Source organism: Clytia hemisphaerica, unplaced genomic scaffold (assembly GCF_902728285.1).
Source record: "Clytia hemisphaerica strain Z4C2 unplaced genomic scaffold, Clytia hemisphaerica genome assembly, whole genome shotgun sequence".
Classification (NCBI taxonomy): domain Eukaryota; kingdom Metazoa; phylum Cnidaria; class Hydrozoa; order Leptothecata; family Clytiidae; genus Clytia; species Clytia hemisphaerica.
In genome coordinates, this window is record NW_027103562.1 from 972,142 (window position 1) to 992,648 (window position 20,507).

At 36.3% G+C, this 20,507-nt stretch overlaps 1 protein-coding gene and 1 non-coding gene across 3 annotated transcripts; both read left to right on the plus strand.

The window, feature by feature from the left end:
- Positions 1-619: 619 nt before the first annotated feature.
- On the plus strand, positions 620-12,156 carry LOC136800645 (uncharacterized). Of its 2 annotated transcripts, none has more exons than XM_067057293.1 (19): positions 620-751; positions 1,107-1,265; positions 2,751-2,876; positions 2,974-3,060; positions 3,449-3,517; positions 3,828-3,860; positions 4,192-4,272; positions 5,587-5,717; positions 6,525-6,770; positions 7,095-7,203; positions 7,946-8,077; positions 8,549-8,805; positions 8,946-9,135; positions 9,443-9,595; positions 9,801-9,952; positions 10,141-10,312; positions 10,621-10,689; positions 11,372-11,664; positions 11,852-12,156. In XM_067057293.1, the coding sequence occupies exons 1-19, from the start codon at positions 709-711 to the stop codon at positions 11,957-11,959; spliced, it is 2,610 nt and encodes an 869-aa protein (XP_066913394.1). In that variant the 5' UTR covers positions 620-708; the 3' UTR covers positions 11,960-12,156. The 2 variants fall into 2 exon arrangements, with proteins under 2 accessions (XP_066913394.1, XP_066913395.1); XM_067057294.1 differs by having other exon boundaries at positions 4,198-4,272.
- Positions 11,128-11,200, plus strand: Trnaa-ggc (transfer RNA alanine (anticodon GGC)). Its single transcript has one exon. It is a non-coding gene; the product is annotated as a tRNA-Ala (tRNA).
- Positions 12,157-20,507: the final 8,351 nt, after the last annotated feature.

Sequence of the window (20,507 nt, forward strand, 5' to 3'; positions counted from 1 at the left end):
TGACTAAATTTTGGCTTGGTGACTAAAATTAGGGCCGGCTAAAATTTGGGCCAAATTAAAAGTTTATAATGAAGCTTTTCTTATTTTCCAGTATTTTAAGCTTTCTTCTATTTTTCATATGCTTGTAAATTTAGAAATGGCCCAAATTTTTAGTCGGTCTTAATTATTAGTCTTAGTGAATAAATTTTGACGAGGTGACTAAAATTAGGGCCAACTGATAATTACGGCAGACTAAAATTAAGGCCGACTAAGTTTTGGCCGATAAGGTAGTTACAAAATACGATTGATAAGATTCTTGATACAGTAAGCTGAGTTTCTTATCGGTGAAGTAAATTTTGTTATTGCGTGTTTGCGGTGGACTAAAGTAGTGTTTCTTATCTCAAATTGTCGGTTTTACCGCTGTGATAACGATCATGAAAAGTTACATCAAATTGCAATTATTTGTCCCAGCTTCTAAACATTTTCGTCAAATTCATCGGTGATATAATTTGGGATTCAAAAAGATCTTAATCAGAATTGAAAGTAAGAGCATCGGTTTTTAATAGTCAAGTTGTGCAGCTTTACTTTGCATCAGTGACTTCATTCATTAAAAAATTAACGTGCTTTGTCTGGAAAAGACATCTTTTTTATAGATCAATGTGGCAAAGTATTTATTGAAATTTTCGACACTCCTTGTTTTCAAATCACGAAGACATTGAATGAAGAAAGATGAAGGTGCTGGTGTTTGTAGCCATTGTCTCTTGTTTAGCTGGTAAGGTTTTTTGTATACATACATTCGCGTTATTGAGTTTCAATCCGAAGGCTAGAGAGGAATCTTTAACCTTCTCCAGACAAACAAAAGTGATGCCTTAAAATTCTTTCTTTGCTTCGCGTTTTATATTTTTAGAATTTCTGGCGGTAAATGTAACTACCAATCTAGTGTTTGTTTGCGAGCCACGCAACTTACGTCGAAAATAAATACCTTCAAATCCTACATAAGGGAGTGGAATCTAGCTTTGCGCCACGAGGCTTGTATTTCTATTTTAATGAAAACTTTAATAAAAAACGTTTGAAAACTGTTATCTGGACAACCCAATACAAATCTCAAACAATTTTGATCCCTACAGGAGCGAAAGGGTATGTTGACCAATACGATCGGCGTTTTATGAGAAGATTGGCAGCTTTTGATGATGATGTGCAACGCATACCTGAATACGACTATCAAAGGAGTCCAAGGAAAACGTTTGAGAGTGATGATAATGGAAATTACGCATACGATATTCTAGGTAAAAATACTTTACAGTAGTTAATGCCCAGTTAAATACAGTTTCATGAAATACACGCCTTTTTTTTACAAAAAATGATTACTTCTGATGAGGGTCAAGTATTCTTAAAAAATTACCAAAATTGAGGGTAAAATATTCTTAACGTATTCTTACTTGTTTAGACTTGACTTTTATTCATAAACACGAGTTTAAGACTTTTGAGTGCACATTGGGAGCTAAAATTATATTTCTGCCTCAAAGTTTCTAATTAAGTCTTAACAAAAAACCCAGTTTTTTCTGTTAACCAAATACTTTAAAATGACTGTATTCTTATCAAATTCTGTCAAACTTACCCTGGAGGGTATTCTTAGGGTATTGTTACGATCTGGCCAATTTTCGCCCAGATATTTTTATAGAAGATCTTCTTATAAGAAAAGCGTGTAAATGGATAGAACAAAATAAAAAATTATAATTTAATAACCCGTGTGGGTACTAGGCTTGCGAGCTTAGGGAGGAGGGAAAAAAGGAAAATTTAAAAATTTTACAACCTTGATTGGGACAAATTTGACCAAATTTTGATCATTCCGGGGGCTAAAAAGTTTAAATTTCCTATTTTCCGACCCTTAATGGGACTGAAATTGGATTTTCTAATTTTTACAACCCTTGACTTAGTGGGAAGTTCAACCTCCCACCCTTTTTTACACGCCCTGATTTTGAAAACTGTCACCATAACATGTTTGTCTAAAGAGTGTTTCTCAAAAACTATTGTACCGGTTCTTCTAAGAAGAGTGTAATACCTCGATAGAACGATATTAGTGAACAGAAAACTTTTTACGATTTTAAGAAAATTGAGAATATTTTACACCTATATAAGAATCAGTCAGTCTCCAAAAAACAGCGTGCGAGAAAGCAGGTTCAAACTGACCATCGTGTTCTTCTTCCATCACAGACGATCAAAATGAAAGTAAGAATGAAGAAAGAGCAAACGAAAGAAGCGTTTACCCTTAAAACGGCAGCACATATCCATACACTCCATCCCCCCCAGGTTTAATAATTTAATAGACGAATAAAATATCTTATCTTTATCTCTTGACGGGATCAGATCTCCTTTCAATTTCTTACTAAAAACCTCAAGACTTGATTTGCGCTTGTCAAGAGCAAAAAATTTAGTCAGTGACTCATAGTGTCCTCCTGGAAGGGTCAGTTCCCTCAAGGAAAATATCATTGCCAGGTTTTGACCCCCCTCCCACCCTTTTTTACACGCCCTGATTTTGAAAACTGTCACCATAACATGTTCGTCTGAAGAGTGTTTCTCAAAAACTATTGTACCGGTTCTTCTAAGAAGAGTGTAATACCTCAATGGAACGATATTAGAGAACGGAAAACTTTTGACGATTTTAAGAAAATTGAGAATATTTTACACTTTGTAAGAATCAGTCAGTCTCCAAAAAACAGCGTGCGAGAAAGCAGGTTCAAACTGACCATCGTGTTCTTCTTCCATCACAGACGATCAAGATGAAGGTAAGAATGAAGAAAGAGCATACGAAAGAAGCGTTTACCGAAGAGGAGGATATCGAATCGAGAATGATGACACCAGACAACAACGACGATACTCCTCCATTCCCGATCAAGGTAAGGATTTAATCACGTCACATTCAAACTCTAGATCAAGGAAGAAAATCTGCTCTCCTGTAACACCTTTAAATCTTTTCATGTTTTACAATCATAGTAAAAGATTACTTGATGAGAAGACGGTACGAAGATGTGAGGACCGATCGCCGACCATATTACCATTACAGTGATGTCGAGAGTGAAGGTAAAAACATCTACTTTCCTTTTTCAATTAAAAATTGGATCAAAAACTCTAAATCAATGACCAAGAACAATTCCAAAAATAAAGAAGCGATCGAGAAAACTACACCCTACAAAGACTGAATATACTCGAGATCAGAGCTCCGTTGAATGTTTTCTTGGTCGCTTAAGAGAATTTTACGGCTTCCTTCCTTTTCGTAACTCAACTCTCACCGTCCCTTCGAAGTTTCAGTTATGGATATTCGACCGCCATTTCAAATATCACCCTGAAAAAAGTGTGAGGTCAAAAGTTTATGTATTCAGGAGTAAGCCACTTTAGCTGCAAGCTTTTAGCTTGTGAGATCTAGCTCAACCCTAACGATAAGTTCTTACTGATTTATTTTTACAATTAGATGGGCTTACATCAGACTATTACGATGGAATACCATTTGAAAAAAGAAACAAGGCAAACTATGAAAGCCGTAAGTAATTTACGCAGTGCCAACGGTGTGCGATTGTAACGTCCCAGTGTCTTCATATAGTCCATGAGATAAGGGCGGAATTGGTATCAAAAAAAGGACTATTTGTGTTATGCACCATTTGAAAGGTCAGCTATTGTCTGTACCAAGACTTATGGCCCTCCAAAGAAGGGGCAGTGTGGCCTCGAGGGTGATAATTTCGTTGCTTTTAAAAAGCATTCCATAATTAAACTCGGACATTTTATCGAGAGTGTCAAGCATCTTCCACTGAAAGATTTCTTTGTAAATGAATCATCTTTTCCATTTTATTCAGTTTTTAATATGAGGGACATTGAAAGAAACGCAGGTGAGTCAAAACTTTCCGTATAATTATTTCCTATTTTCAACAACCTTCAAAATTTCAAATGAAACAATTTACCGCTACTTATCTGAGGCCGAAAATAATACATGAAAGTGCATTAAATTTTGTATTAAAAACAAATTTATCAAATAATTTCTGCGGGTTCTTTCGGAGTTTATTATATCATCATTCCTAAAACATACCGGGAATATACCATTAATAACATCGATTCTAAAAGAACCTCAAACCTTTGTCCTCGAATTAAACAAGAATAGGATTAGAAAAATAAGAGGCTAAAGATGCCAAAGAGAGCTTAAAAAAAGTTTTTTTGATTAAGCAATAGAAGACGATAAGCCAAAGACGGAAGTGATGGTGAAGAGAGCCAAGGTGGACGATGGTGGTGAAAATGGTCCTTTTTGTAAGTTGACTTCTTGTCCATTTTATGTATCGGTATCAAGCGAGGTATCAAGGTATATTTGTTAGGTGAACAAAGATATATGACTTCATTTATATCCAGTGGCGTTGTGGCAGGGGGGGCCGGGGGGGCCATGGCCCCCCCAGCGGAGCTTTTTTGAAGGGGCGCCGAAGAGCAAGGGGCGCCAAAAGAGATTTTCTAAACGCCCCAATCTTAAAAATCATACTTTATGCGCCTTAAATTGCGCCCAGGACCAATTTTACTGAGATAATTTTAAAATACTTGCATTTTTTTTCGCACGCTTCGCTCGCAATAAAGTTAACTGGTAACTTCTTTGCAATCTAGGTATTTTACAAGTTTTTTTTGTACAATATAGCATAATTATTAAATGATCTAACTGCGCCCCAAGACTAATTTGCTGACAACAATATTTAAATCATGAACCATCAGTTTTTCCGCTCGCTTCGCTCGCATAACACATTGTTTCTTTAAGTTTCTCTTCACTCTAGCAAGCGTCAAATTTGTCTATTTTTATTTAGTGATTTAGGGTATCTTGGTAGTCGATTTTTAAAAATTTTCTAGTCGGCCCCAACCATGGTGGGGCCTGTCTTCCCCTTTTTCCATTCATCAAAGATATATCGACTCTTTCTTCACCATTAAATATTTCCTTCCTCATTATGCCTAGGCAAATGAATTAGTAAAAGTTTAGAAACTGGTGGGTGAGGGCACCACTTTCGAAAATTGGGGGGGGGGGGGCGCCATTTTTAAAAAATTGACTTTGGCCCCTTCAGAAAATTTTCCGCACAACGCCACTGTTTATATCAGAACACACTACGAAGCCTGAATACTCTACATATATATCTAACACTAGGCGCAGCTACTCTGTCCCTAGATGAAGAAAAATAATATGCAATCTTAGCCGAGTTGACCAATTTAATCAATCAATCAATCAATAACATTACATTACAATCTATTCCTGCCGTTTCAGTTTCTTATTCTGATTGAAAAATTGCTTGTACCATACTGTGGTCTACTCAGCAAAATGGCGCATTATTTTGCTTCAACTGCCGTGTCCTTGAGAATGACAGAGTAGCTTTATCTTTTGGTTTGTATATGATAACTGTGGGACTGTACTGTACTGTACTGTACTGACAGAAAGGCCAAAAACGACATTTACTTTTAGATTTCTTGATGATAAATCTTTCTTTCATAATCTACTTATGACAGTAACCTCATAAGTAAGACTACAGACCCACTCCATCCTCTTTATATTCATGACCCTTTAGATGAATATTTCTTTTCCAAATACTCTTGCAGCATGTGGCTTTGAAACAGATTGCACGAAACATTTTCAATTCGTCGGAACAAAACTACAGTGGAAGAAAAGCACTCGAATTCCTGATCGGAAAAGTTCACATGGTGCATCCATGGAGGTGGACGTCAAGAAGGTACGCATTGTGAAATACCCAGCCACGTCCCCTGTGTACTATCGGCTTTTTATGCTTGCTGGTAGCGCCATCAGTAACGTAAATAAAGCTTGGGATATACGGACACGAAGTTCTGTAATACCATATGCACAGGGAAAAATCCGTGAATAACATGCGTGTGAAAACCAATTTCCGTGCATGTGATTCTGCAAAAAATCACATGCGTGTGAAAATGTAATTCACAATCCATCTTTTCTCACTTGTTAAATAGAATAGAAGTGAGTTACTTTTAGGGTATTAAACCTCTCTCTCTAAGAAAGACAAACAATCCTATTTGTGATTTTAAATCTAGTCACACCCCATTTAATAAGTCGAGAAAAGATGGCTTGTGAATTGTATTTTCACACGCTTGTGATTTTTTTCAGAATCACATGTACAGAAATCAGTTTTACCAAGCATGTGATTTCCATACTTTTTCCTGTGATGGGTGCCGTTGGGGATTTCGAGATTTCAAGTACGGGTACTCGACAATTATTCGCGGGCGTTGGTTTTTATTCGTGGGCGTTAGTTTGAACACCTGTAAAACAGTGGAATGAAATAGAAAAAAATACATGGCGGTCAGGGCTTCTTTTCAGTCCTCGAGAATATCTGATAGGTTCGAAAATTCATTAAATTTTAAGAAGACTACCTCCGACAGGAGCCATTTTTCAAACTCGTGTGACAACTCCTCGTCAACCGCTAAGTTCAGCTCACCCATTCAAAAATCTGTTGAATACCTTGTGGAATGTACAAACGAATCTTGCAATAATACACTCTTTACTTTTTCAGACGAACACGAGAAAAGATCGTGCTTCCATGTCGTACAAATTCAACGTACGTCACGCGGCACAATGTAATGAGTTCTACTACAACATGTTCGACGAGGAAGGATGTGACGTCGTCAGATTGTTGGTCACCATGCAATGTGACGGAGAGAGCAAGCCCACTGAATTGTTCAGAAAAAGTTGGAGTCAAAAGGGTGGTTGGAATCGTGTGTTGATGAATATCAAAAAAACACCAGGAACTATTTGCACTGTGAGTGGAGTGTTTATACAAAGAAAGAGTGCTAGCATCTATACAGCGTGGAGCACCATTTAAAATCTTTTTGGTCTGAAGCCTATATTACTATAGCCCCATCACGGGTACCATCGACTTCGCTAATTCGAGCAAATGGGGAATCTAATCACTTTCGACTTACAAGAAATATCCCAAATATAGAAATTTATTATCATATTGGTTATTAATAAGACTGTGTTCGAGTTTTCAAAAATATCCAGGTGGTGCTTAAACAAATCAAAGGAATAGTAATTTCGTTAGCAGAAAAACGTTTTGTAACCACACCAAACCAACTTCGTTTAGATCACATGGCGAGCATCTCAAAGTTTGTCACCAGAAGGCAGGTTGAATTTGGATGACATCACAATGTACAACCGCGCATGTCCAAAACCAAATGAAGTCGAGATTCCAAGTAGGTTAATGTACTACAATATCAACACAATCTCTTCTCCACTGTAAACCTTCTAATTGATGATGGGGGCGTATATAAGTTTATTTGATGACATATATTAGATATAAAAAGACTAAAACACCCAAAATCTCTCAAAGATTATGAATTTGAAAAAGTTTATTGTCTTGGTTTTTCGAAAAATTGCACTATAAAGGTCGATTTTCAGCCAAATTTTTCCTGCACTGTAAGGGTCCGATTTTAGAGACCTGATTTTTGGCCGAACGTACGGTCGTTTTCAAAATCGAGTGCCCCCCCCCGGATGTCTTCCAAAGGAACCCATCGTTTCATTCACAAATAGAACAGGATACATAGACTTTTACGATGAAATACCACATGAAAAAGAAACAAGGCAAAATTTACATTTTTTGATCAGATTACACAGTGCAAAGGAGGCATGATCATAATCATTTTTATTTTATACCCAAGACAGTTTGTGAAATATAATATGGTTAAATACACTTGTAGCTTGTTTGATTGTTAGACTGATCCACATTTCGCCATTTGTTAATCAAACCTTTCTCAAAGAACCCCCTTATATTTTTAGCTTTGGTTGGAAAACGTCTTGGGTGACATCAGCATAGTTCGGATTCGACAATATTGTAATGGAAGGATTTTGACCACCCTCCTTGTCATTCAATATCAAAAAAGTCCAAAAAAACAACAGTGAAATCATCCTAAAAGGTATTCTTTCGATTCATTTCAGGTGCAGCTAGTTGTACACTGGAAGGGAACACGTGTGAATGGAAGGAGACTGGGCTCAAGTGGAGTTACTCCAATAAAACCACGCCTACTCTTTACACTGGTCCTGATCTCTACTATGGAAAGAAAGTCGGACGTAAGTTGGATAATATTGAAGACATGTACACATTTTTTCATATAAGAACAAACTAAGAACATAAGCCTTTGATTGCCAAAATATTAGGAACATTTTAAGGCTTTGCAGACCATAAAATACCTATTTTCTTAGGAGAATTGACAAAAATACTCATAAAATGGTGAAAATAAGAACATGTTAAGAACATTTTGAGGCTTTAAAATCAAAAAGTTAAGAACATTCAAAGGCTCAACAAATTTGGATGTTCTTACAATAAAAACGTGTAACCTGATGAACTATCCGATACCCATCAGCAACCTACTTGGTTAAAACACATTGGGTTTTTGACTCGATCACTGAAATATACAAATCTTTAACACCACTGTTTTTATTTCACACCATATATCAATGTATCGTAAACATGACAAATACTGGTAAAAACTTTCCATACCAAACAAACTTGTTTAAAATGTTTCTCACTTTTTACTACAGCTAAATATGCTTTCCTTGAGGCCAGTGGAAGCAACTTCCCAGCCGTCAAAGGTGTATTGACAAGTCACAAGTTGAAGGGAGATACTGACAACTGTTTCCGAATGATGGCTTACATGTATGGTGAGGATTTGGGTACACTACAAGTGTCATTCAAACGTCCAAATGTCACCGATAAAGTGGTGTATCAGAGGAAAGGCGATCAAGGCAAAAGATGGTTCGAAGCTTTCGTAACCATTCCAGCTAATACTGAAACCCAGGTATCATTACTATGAAACTCTATATTCTTAACAGAAAACAGTGTTAAATTGGTTTGTTGGTTACAAAGAAAGTGGGTAAAAGAATTTTTCACCCATAGCTACAGACGATACTTTAATAGACATTCTCCTATTGCTTATAGATCGAAATCAAAGGGGTGACAGGGACTGGACCTCGTTCTGATATTGCCATTGATGACATTCTGGTTGAACCTGGAAATTGTGATGAGCAAGGAGAGATTGTTGGATGTTCATATGATGTTGCTGGTTCAAACAATCTATGCCACTTCACTGGAAACCCAAACTGTGGAGAGGTTGAAATCAATATCCCTAGTAAGCTCATAGAGTCAATTTAAAGTTTTCTTTACAAACTTCTCAATGTGCAACTTTTTTGCAATACTACAGTTCCATCGAAAACCTGAGATATCTGGGTATGTAGATTTCTTGGAAAGCGATGATCAAGTTTAATGAATATAACAACCATAGTGTCGTTGGACAGCTCTGCTACAAAGCTACAAGAAGCAGCGAACTTCTTTTCCTTCTATCTTTTATGGGGTTAATTACCAACAGTGCGCAGTGCGACAACCATTGAGAAAGTAACTAAGGTTTGAAACATTATGTTCTTATCATCAATCCACAGATCTCGGTGAGGCCAAGCAGAATCGTTTGGTACAAATTCTACCCTACCAAGCCAAAGATTTTGAAATTTCATTTGATGTTCAACCTGGCGATAAATCTAGCGGTTACGCAAGTTTAGTACACTTGACAACTGGAGCAGATTGTTGTGGAAGGGGTTTGTATTCATTACAACGGTAAACAATTTTCCCGATCGCAGGACATACCCATGCTTATTAGTTTACCCCATCTTTTGTATCAGTTTTACAATTTATCTCTTATGTCCTGTACACGACTCTTTCAAAGCAGCCCCTCCTCATTCTGAAAATGCATGAAATATGAACAATCAACGACTAGTATAATTATGCGTTCTTTACTTGTAGGTTCACGCCATCCAGCCATTTATTTCCATCCCAACACACTGAGAGTGATGGTGTGTACGACCGAAGCTGTCGGAGGTCATAGATGTATCATAATGCGAAGAGATATCCCCACTGGTCAAACAAGTCATGTTCAATATACTTTCAAAGAAAACGTAAGACCTTAAGGATATCTGTACTTAAGTGTTTTTGAAGTATAGAAATTAGATCTAATAATTATATAGGAAAGGGGTCAATATGAAATTGATAACACGAGGTTCGTAGATAATTCGCCGTTTGCAGTGTAAAAATTAAACCCCTGATTACAATTTCATAGGCTCATCATCTCAATTTTTCATCATAGCCATCGACACCAGGCCGCGGAGTTTGTGAGTTATTTGTGAACGGACAAAAGATTGGAGTTCTTAATGTGTACACAGCTGAGTTCCCCAACGTCAAGATATTCTCTGGAGACATACAAAAGCAACCAGTTAACAACAAACACATTATCACTAATTTCTTCTACAAGAATACAGGTAAGGCTGGTCATCGCAAAGACATAGTGTTTTTTCTTGAGTTGAAAAAAATGTCCCCTGAGATAAGCTTCGAAAAAAGACCAACTCTACCGACTCAAATTCTAATCGTATTCAATTCAAATGCAAATGTTGAAGAACTTTGTAATAGAGGGAAGGGTGTTGCCTGACATAATGAGATTCAGAAACCTAAACGTGTACCTGTACTGTGTTATGAATCGCAGCGATGTATATTTGATGAAGATGATGATTTTCTACGAGGTCAATAAATTTGTCAATGTAAACTTTCGAATCTCTCTTTCTCTCATCAGCGAAAGTGGAATCATGCACGAAGACATGCACTGCAAACGTCATCAAAACAAAAGTCAACAAGAAGGAAGGTGAGAGAACAGGTTTCCCTTTACTTTGGAGCTACATGTTATATTGGTGCTCGAGAATTCAAAATGAAATAAAGATATTAAATTCATTGTGTGAAATCAAGTGCGTATTACTTATAGGTAACGAATCAACGGATCCTGCACTAATGTACTTCCCAGTTTTCTCAAAGGTAACGAATCGAGTGGGGATTGAACCCACGACCTCTGTTGACGTGACTGTTGATGGACTAGTTGTCCGAAATCGGGGCTCCGTTGGGCTAATGCCTCTCCCCAATGTACATAGCTTAACAGCTCTCTCAAAGTTAGCGGGTAGGTTGGAGATTGGACACTAGCTGTGTCTCAGTTCGTGGCAATTCTATTGATTCGTAGAATTCAGGTAACGGATGGTGAACATTGAGCACGTCGCTCCCCTAGTCTACTACGAACTAGTGTAATAGCAACGAACCGATAGCGCAGTTGGGAGAGCAATCGCCCGGCAAGCGAGAGGTCGTGGGTTCAATCCCCACTCGATTCGTTACCTTTGAGAAAACTGGGAAGTACATTAGTGCAGGATCCGTTGATTCATATTAAATTCAAATTGCGCATTTCCATGAGCTTAGATTTGAATTGAATTTATGTGATTCGATCCAGGGTGATAGATGTTGTAAAGAAAGTTTCAATAATTCTGCACCATTTTCGTTTATAGTCACTGTCGCCAAATACAACAAAACGCAATGTCCGGTATCTTTCGAAAATGAAATCGAAATCCCATTGTCCATTCGCAACGGACGTTTGGCCTGCATGGCGTTCGATTATCTGATTGGACAAAACAAGAAGGGCAATGCTGAATGTGAGATTAAAGTGCAATACCGTGAGTTCGTTTCCAACAGATGGGTGGCTAAACCTGTTCACACGTTCAAAGATAAATTCGAGTTCAATGTATGGATGCCCTTCAGACGTGATTTTGATGTCATCTTGGAAGAAAACAAGAAATACAGGGTGAGTGTGGACCGATATATAATTATCTCCATTAGAGAGCAATGTTTTATTGCATATATTAGCTTGTTTAGACATGAGAAAAATATTCAACTTAATATTTTTATTTCTATATTCAATCTTAGTTCGGAGTTCTGTATTAGAATTGACTTTTCGACCGAAGCTATTCACCAAATGACTTTTTCATTAGATTGGTGTAATTCACAAATTGACCGATCAATGTCCAGAGATTTCTTTTGCCAACATGAAACTCTTGGATGGACCTTGCGCTTTACCTCAAACTCATCAAGAACACTGATCAATGGAACACGGTACATCACTGAAACTGATGTGAGCAGGATCGGAAATGGATAATGGAAAATGGAAAACTTATAACTTAAATAGGATTAGAAACTTATAATCATAATAGTGTTTCAGCGAGTGATAGAAGTAGTTGTTAACTATAAGAATCATAACCCAATGCCACGAGTTTCAAAAAGATTTCAAAAACATTAACCTTCCCTTCGAGATTTTTCAAAAGACAGGCCCTGCGGAAGCGGAAAGACTGGGGAGACTTCAGCCACTTTTGAGTAAATTCGATTTTTTTTCGTATTTCTAGCGAATTTTATTTTGAGCCTTCAGCCTCCCCACTTTTAAGGTCGTTCCGCCGGGCCTGAAAAAGATATTTGAGGGAATTAATTTTTCTTTTTTTCGTGGTTTTGCAACCCTAACACAGGCTTAAAAATCGGAACGATATTCTCCCTGAAACTATTCATTCGACTATTCATAATATGAAACTTAACTTCTGTTTTATTATATTTATGACTCCTTGAAGCAGTAATAGATGGGTAGGATGCTCTAATACATCCCAAGTCGTATATCCCGCTTCATCTCATTATATATTCTCGTCTTATCGGCGATCCAAAAAATATCTGCAATCTGATTGGTTTAAAAGAGTACAATATATCTTGTATTTCACATGTACAAAATATAAATTGACGAAAAGATGTTGTTGCATTGTAGCGGTAGTAGCAATCTAACGTCACTTTGCTACAAAAGTGCCCTGCGTTTTTTTCCAACACAAAAAGTGTATTTTTTGGGTCACCGATAAACCAGTTATCAGACATTTGCTCGTACAATATGGAAATATTTTACTCGTTCCGGATTTTTCGTATATTTTCCTCGCCTAAAGGCTCGGAAAATATTGTACGGAAAAATCTCGGAACTCGTAAAATATTTATCATATTGTTCTCGTAACTTTCCGATAACTATTACATATTTAGTTTTCTTGTAAAATTTAGAATATTTTGTCATTTATAGATATCGAGAGAAAAATGTTGCAATTGCAAAGTTACATACTTTCAATGATACTTTCTTAACAAAACATTTTCAATATTCAGTAAACTGATTATTTTAAATAAAAAAATTGGTTAAAATGCTAGTCAAAACTGTAGTTACAGAGTAATTCTTTGTTGACATAGTTAGCATTTTCAAAACAGTTTTCAAATGACAAGACGGTAAATATTTATCGAAATTGGTATTCTGAAGTCATTGAAATAAGATTTCGAAATGTGATACCTTTCTTTGAGGTCATATGAAACAAAGAACGTCAAAACAACCACCTTTGAACGTCTCGAAAGGCAAGTAAGAGAAAGTAACAATCCCAAGGTAAAGTATGACGCGTGTTTATTGGCTTAATGAATGTGTAAATCCTTCTCAATGTGAATTTCATCTGGTAATTATGTCAATGTTGATCCTACGTGAATCTCTATTTTTCAATCACTTCACCTCATTCCTTGCTGAAAGTAGTCATTACTGTGTTTCGGGTGGAATCACAAGTATGTTTTGTTAGTCTCACGATGGTTGATGATAAAGTATTGTAGTGAATGCGATGGTAAAGGGTTCAGTGTTGAACATCGTTGTTTATAGTGTAAGGTATAGTACAGAAGGTTTTAAATGCCGGTAGAGCAACGATTTTACTCATTGGCACAAGGAAGACATAAGGCAATACTTATGAGGAAGTGAGGAGGTACTTTTTCTATATGAGGGAAATGGGTAATCCGTAGTCTAAACGTGATCTATGAACATTAATCGATGTAATCCCTTCCCGCCTTCAAATTTGATGAAGTTTGTGAAAACTTTTGATGGGGAATTAAGATCACTTTGACGATTAATAATAAGGGATAACGATTCGCTTAGACCGTCTACGCTCTATTGAGTGAATCAATTTGGTATTATCTCTTGTGATCTCCTGTAGAATTCCAGTAGCGTTCTCAGGGGTGTCGGTAAATTTGTGTAGGAGAGCATATTTTTATGACATAGTAATTATTTATTCATAACACTAAAAGATAATTACTTCGTAACAAAATTGTGCTCTCCTACACAAATTTTCCGACATCCCAGAGAACGCTACTGAATTCCAATTATGAAATCTAAAGAAATGTATTTAGGGCTGGGCTATTTGGCAGAAGTGGTCGATGCGAAGGCTAAAACTCACAGCAAGTTGGCAATTAAACTACATTTGGAATTTTGTCAGCTTTCGCTTTTAATTCTGATTTGAATTTGATGCAAGCCCGCTCAGAAAATCAAACAAACCTCAAGCAAACAATTTCAAAATTCTGAGAACTGCATGAAGGTGAAGATAAAAACTTCCTCAAATTTGTGAATGTTAACGGATTCACTATAGAGAAAATTGGACGCTTATATTTTGAGAAGAAATTTCTTGTGAACTAAGGTAATTTATTAAGGTTTTAAGCGACATGGAATGAAAATTTCACGCTTAGGGTTTATTTACGCTTGCTTTTAAAAACAAAAATCGATTTTGAAAAGGGGGCTTTTCGAATAATGGGTCAGAAAGGTCAACTGAGGTGTAGTCGTTCGGTGTGTTTTATCCCCTTCCCAAATTCACCAGATAACATAAATCAACAAGAGAACAGTTTTGACATGTCTTCTATTCTAATAATAATGAGAGCACTGGGTATAGAATAGTGAGTGGAATATCTATGCCAGCACGACTCTTTAGATGTCTGGAAATGCTTCATATAAGACACAATATTGCAAATGCAATATTTTGGAAATATGAGGTATTTTGTTATGAAAACTACACCGCAGGTGGAATTCCAGCATACAAGGGTATGATAGAAAAGGGTTTACGTAATGCTATTTACAACTATATGAGCAACGTTATGAGTTGATTGATGGGAAACGTAGGTGCACCCTCTCGTGCTTAAGACAACAAACAAAATGGTAGCCTTTGTGATGGTGTCGCCATTTCAAGGTAATAGATTGTAAAGGATCTTGCAGAGTTCCTTTGACTGCGACGGATGTTATGTTCAAAATCATACAAATGGAAATATGTATTTTGGGTCAATTTGTTTGTTTCTGTTTTTGGTATGTTCAATAAAAGGATCTAAATTTGAGCGCGTGGGAATATTTAGACTTGGGTTAACATAATATGTTGGAAGTCGTTTATATATTGTCTTTGTGCGGGAAATATGAAAAGATGAGTTCTGTATTTCAGTTGGCTATAACTAAGTGAAGATTGCCTGTGAAAAATCGCCACCTGGGAACTACAAATTAGGAATAAGATGTGTATTTTATATCATGGTTATCTTGGAGGTATTGAAACGAATAAGAATCAATCGAGGGTTGGTACCGTTTCATAAGCACTTGCTCTTGTAAACATCCGGTACAGCACCTGACCCCAAGAATGTAGGTGAAATTTGAATCAGACCTGAGAGATCTAGATTTGCATTTAAAATAATATTGAATGTTTTAAACGAAATTTTGAACTCCCAAAATCCTTTCCCAGGGGTTAGTTTCATTACTTTTGATAGATAGGCTAATTTTTTTGGTCCTTGAAGTTGACTCCCATTTTTGTTTTAACCCCCAGAATGTAGGTTTGGTTTTATGGCTTCATATCTAGTAATAGTAAAATGTTGATATTTTTTCGATTGAATTAATTATAACAGGAAATTTTAGAAATATTTTATGCCAAAACAATATTCTAAAGAGCTTTTGTTATTCTGAAAATTGGATTTTTTCGCTTTTTAACCCCCAGAACGTAGGTGAAAAGATTCGGTTGCTGAGACCGAAATTTCAGTATTCATCGGAAATTTTTGTTCTTCTAAGTGAAATTCATACTTTAGAAATACACTCTGACAAAAAATTAACAAAGATATTAATTTTATCGTGCTACAAATGATGAAAAGTAAAAGAAAGGACGAAAAGAAGAGACAAGAAAGTTGTTTTTATTTTGTAGGTTGAAGATTCTGTGTTAAAATATGTGAATAATGTAACAACACCCCTGCCTCGCAGCCCCGGTGGAACTTTTCCCACATCGGGTTAAAAAATTTCTACTAAATTCCCAATGGGGATAGAAATTCTATTGTTCCAAACTTAGGCAAATTTTCTGATTTGGCTGGGGTCCCAGCGGGTCCGGGACACGTCGTAAAAGCTTAGAATGCCAACATTAATCATCTCTCAGGAAATACTTTCATGTTATGAAAGTACAACAAAAAAGTTTTATATAATTTGACAGACTTTTTATGTCGGGTTATGAAGGCTCCCAAATTGTAGGTCAACTAACCCCAAAAGGTAGGTCAAACATTTCGTCAAAATATCTAACTTAGAACAATAAATATTGAAATGGACTATTTTCCACATTTCCTTAGTTCATTAGGAATAAGAAAATACCCTATCATCATAACTTAATTCCAATAGATTTCGATTTAGAGAGGATTTATTTAAAAAATGTCTCAATTCGATTAGTATCCAATCAACTTCGATTCAGATTTTCGCCTGAAAAAATCAATTCAAGTTAAAATTTTATGTCCAGAAATAATGAGTAATATGTAACAGTATGCTCTGAAACAACTTTTTATGAAGTTGAACTATCATTAGGGCTACCATGCTAAAAAATGAGAAACCTACATTCTCGGGGTTTACTACATTCTCGGGGTCAGGTGCTGTATAGAAATGAACAAAACACAAAATCATATCAAATGAAACACAGCTTGAATCTTCAATGCACTAAATACAGTACTAAATGGTCTACCTCATATTCCCACCGGTAAGGGAAAATATTCTGACGTCATTATTCAATAGGTACTGTGCTAGAGGAAGCAGCCTCCTTCTCATTTATAACTAGGTCAGTTATGAATATTATCATCTAAGAATAGGGATCAACAATGCAGCGAAAAAGGTCCCTTGCTCGTCGTCGAGTCAGGTTGAGATAGATTCAAAAGTATATCAGACAGATGAGAATGATCTGACTAAGAATGAATTTTCTGTATATATCATAAAGTGACAACCAACCAGATCAAACGTACATTACTCGTTTTAATCATATAATTTATGTTATGAAGCGTCTCGATTACTAGGCTTCTGCTCGTCATCTAACGAAAAAGTTTCGTATGAAGGTAGTGTATCTATAGAGGTCATTTGCAATCAAACTAATCTCCTGATTAATTTTGACGTGAAACTGAATTAAAGCCCAAAAATTGTGCTATGTTGTATAAAAGTTTTCAGTTGAACCCATCTTCAATGCAAAAGGTGGATTCGAAAATGACGGAAACGTGGAATAACGTTGCGACATTCTACATGAACTATCTGAAGAAGCCGTCTTCAAAGAGAATAGGAAGAAAGTCTGAACCCTCCCAACCATAAATTTTTCTCTCACGCCTCATCAAAACAGATAATAAGGGTTGAACTAATCATTTCCTTTACAGCTTAGACAGGATTATGATGACCGATCTCAAAAACAAACATGCGGGATTAGTAAGCATAACTTTCCCATTCCTAAAAATCTCCAAGGTTTAAAAAATGGAGCCATTTCAAAGATTTATTTGTCAAATTTTTAAGATACAAAAAGGTGCATTAGAAAATTATTCTTGATTTAAAGGTCTCTGACTAATTAATTATTAATATAATGCTAAGCTATACATATTAAAATGACATATTTGAGCACTCATTTTGTGATTGTCTTTTTATAAAATAGGATCCTATTAAAGAGAATGGATGTTGTTTAGACGTCTTAGGAACGTCAAAAGAATGACTCTATGGAAGTTTGTTTTGATGGTAGTTCGTGTGAAAATCCTTCCTGTTGGACTTTTTAAAGCATATTTTAATGGAAGCAATTATCCAATCGACAAAATGCACTTAATATAGAACTTTATCTTTAATACACGGGTTATTTTTAAAGTGCAAATATGCGGGCTTTTATTTGATTTGTATTGTAAAGTATAGCAGGTATTTCTTTTAGCATTAGTTATTTTAAGAGAATGAAAACTATTATAAGATGTAATATGCTGAGGCACTTGAAACCATTATAGCAACTATAACCTAAGACCATTTTTTATAGCGGAAAATGCATCAAAACAGCCACGGGTACTGCCTTTTTGCTTTGATTGAACTTGGAAAAGAAAAGCGGGGTAACTTCCTGAAGATCTATGTAACCATCAAATAGGTTTGGTCTGTCAAATGATATTGATTAACCAGAGACTATTCCATCATCAATTGACAAGTAAAAGTCTTCCATTTTAATGTCAGCAAATAATAGTTCTCGCTACAATGATCGAAATAGCAACCAGTTTTATAAATCTTTCTAAACAAAACATGATAACTGAAGAGAATATAAAGTTTGTCAAAGTAAGGTCAAATGCAGTGGACAGGCACAGCAGGTTTGTCAAAAGTAATGTGAGTTATCAGATCATTAGACAAAGCTCTTTTCACAACGACAAAAGACTTGCTGGAAGTGAAAATCAGTCTAAGGTTTAACAGCATGGAAAACGAAAGCTGTTTGAGTGACCCGTGATCAAACTATGTTGCTGACGAAAGGTAAACTAAACTCTGTCCTCTGCTGCAAATGAAGAAGACTACTTTTTAAAAGTATAGCACTTACATTATTAAGAGATGGGTCTTAAAGTAATGGCTGGGATAATAGAATCTAAAACATAAGCTAAGCTTGGTCAAGGGGAAAAATCATAAGCTAAAGAAAAATCACGTGTCACAAAAACGTTCATTGTATCCTATAGGTTGCAGGGCCTCTCCCAAAAGAATTGAGAACAGATTACGTGCCGAGAAAATGTATTATTTAGAAGCACTTTAAGCACATGCACAAAAAAGGTATAGAGCAATGAAGTAGAAGCCGAAAGCTAGAAGTCAATCTCTTTGGTTGGATTTGAAGCCAACAAATCCTACCTAAGTTGCGCGGCCTTGAGCGGCTCGCCTGGTTTTTACACAAATGACAGATTGAAACTAAAATTTACCGCTAATTTTCGAAAAAAATATCAATCGTAAACAAAGGAATTGCCAGATTCAATCTGTCGTCAAAAATACGGCGCATTTTTAAGGCTTCACTTTTTCTTGCCTGAGAAAGGTTAGGGATTCTACTCTAGCCCTTCGGGCTTTAAACTCAATGGTATAGAGTCACGCTCTTGAACAGAACGGCGCCATCTAATCACAAGTGCATTAGTCTTTCCTACCCAGTCCCCTTCTTTTTAGTTGAAATCCCAAGGGACACACCCAAATTTATTTTATTTGATACAAAAATGGAGTGCAAAGAATTAGTCGGCATAATTCAAATTCTACAACCATTAACCACATCAGAAAAAAGTTCCCATCAATAGAAATTTCTACTGACCAATCATATAAACGAATGACGTAAGGCTTTCCGAATAACCAATAGCATCGTCTGATACACTAAAGCCAATGGGAAGCGCTCCTCTTGACACGTGATGTATTATCTTAAAAGGGTGATAAGACGAAAATTTCAAAAGTACGATGGGGGTGATTGATTGGGGGGTCGAGATGATTTGGACTAGGTCCTAGGTACAGAGTTAGAGAATAAGAATATAAGAATACGATAGGTAGGTGCATTTTCCTGCTATATAAAAGGGTCAGAGACTAAGAGAAGTTAAAACGTTAAGCCTTTTACTACCTTAATCTCGTTTTCATGCGTCCAAAGAAAGAGAATAATGATGCTAATTTTTAGGCAAGTAATATATTGCAACGTTGTAGAGCTGACTCAGTGTAGATCTATAGTATATGAATTGACATGGAATCATCTAATTCATATTTTGATATCAGTTTCTCAGAGTGGTCCTTAAGCGGTTAAAGTTCGGAGAATGCTAATCGGGTTTACAGAATCTCTTACACTATTACCATTCTTAATGATAACTAAGGAAATAAAGATTTTATTTTTGGAGCATCGACGTTTTCGAAAGGTCTTGTTAAATAGAGATGTTAGATATAACTTTTTTGGAGGGGGAGTTGGGTATGATCCAATGGAATATTATGCGCTGGGGAAAGTGGTGCTACAAGATTTAAACAGAGGTTAGATCGAAGATTCGTCACCTTTCAAAGCCTGCGCTAACCTTAGAACTACCAGTACGTAGTGCTTTTCATTAAGACTATAACCACAACTAACCAGACAAAATTGACCAGAACATACCAGGACCAAAGGGCTCCTAGCTAATGGTAAGATGAATAGGAATGTATTGAGAAAATCTCCGAGACCATCTCCGAGACCATCTCTCTTTAGAATCTGAGATGAAAGATCCGAGTTCAGCGAGTCTAGTCTCTAGATTACTTTATTTGTCGACAAAGTTCCCAAGTGCTACATGATAAAATATTTAAGATGATAAAAGAGGTCAAGTATATACGTGGTGGGTGGTCAAAGATTCCCCATTGTTTGTCACCTGTGAAAATTGTGTGTTTTTCAATACCATGGTTGGTAGTGTGTTCCGAAAGGGCGGATATTCAATCAACGTGTTTGACAATGGCATGATCAAAAGTTACTTAAGAATGCATTGTAGTAGCGATTAATCCATCTCATTGTGAGACGCTTAATCCCACCATCATTAGGC

Coding starts and splice junctions, on each gene's coding strand:
- LOC136800645 (XM_067057293.1), top strand. CDS start 709: ATGAAGGTGCTGGTGTTTGTAGCCATTGTCTCTTGTTTAGCTG. Junction 4,273..5,586: donor TGGTGAAAATGGTCCTTTTT/GTAAGTTGACTT, acceptor ATACTCTTGCAG/CATGTGGCTTTGAAACAGAT. Junction 8,806..8,945: donor CAGCTAATACTGAAACCCAG/GTATCATTACTA, acceptor TATTGCTTATAG/ATCGAAATCAAAGGGGTGAC.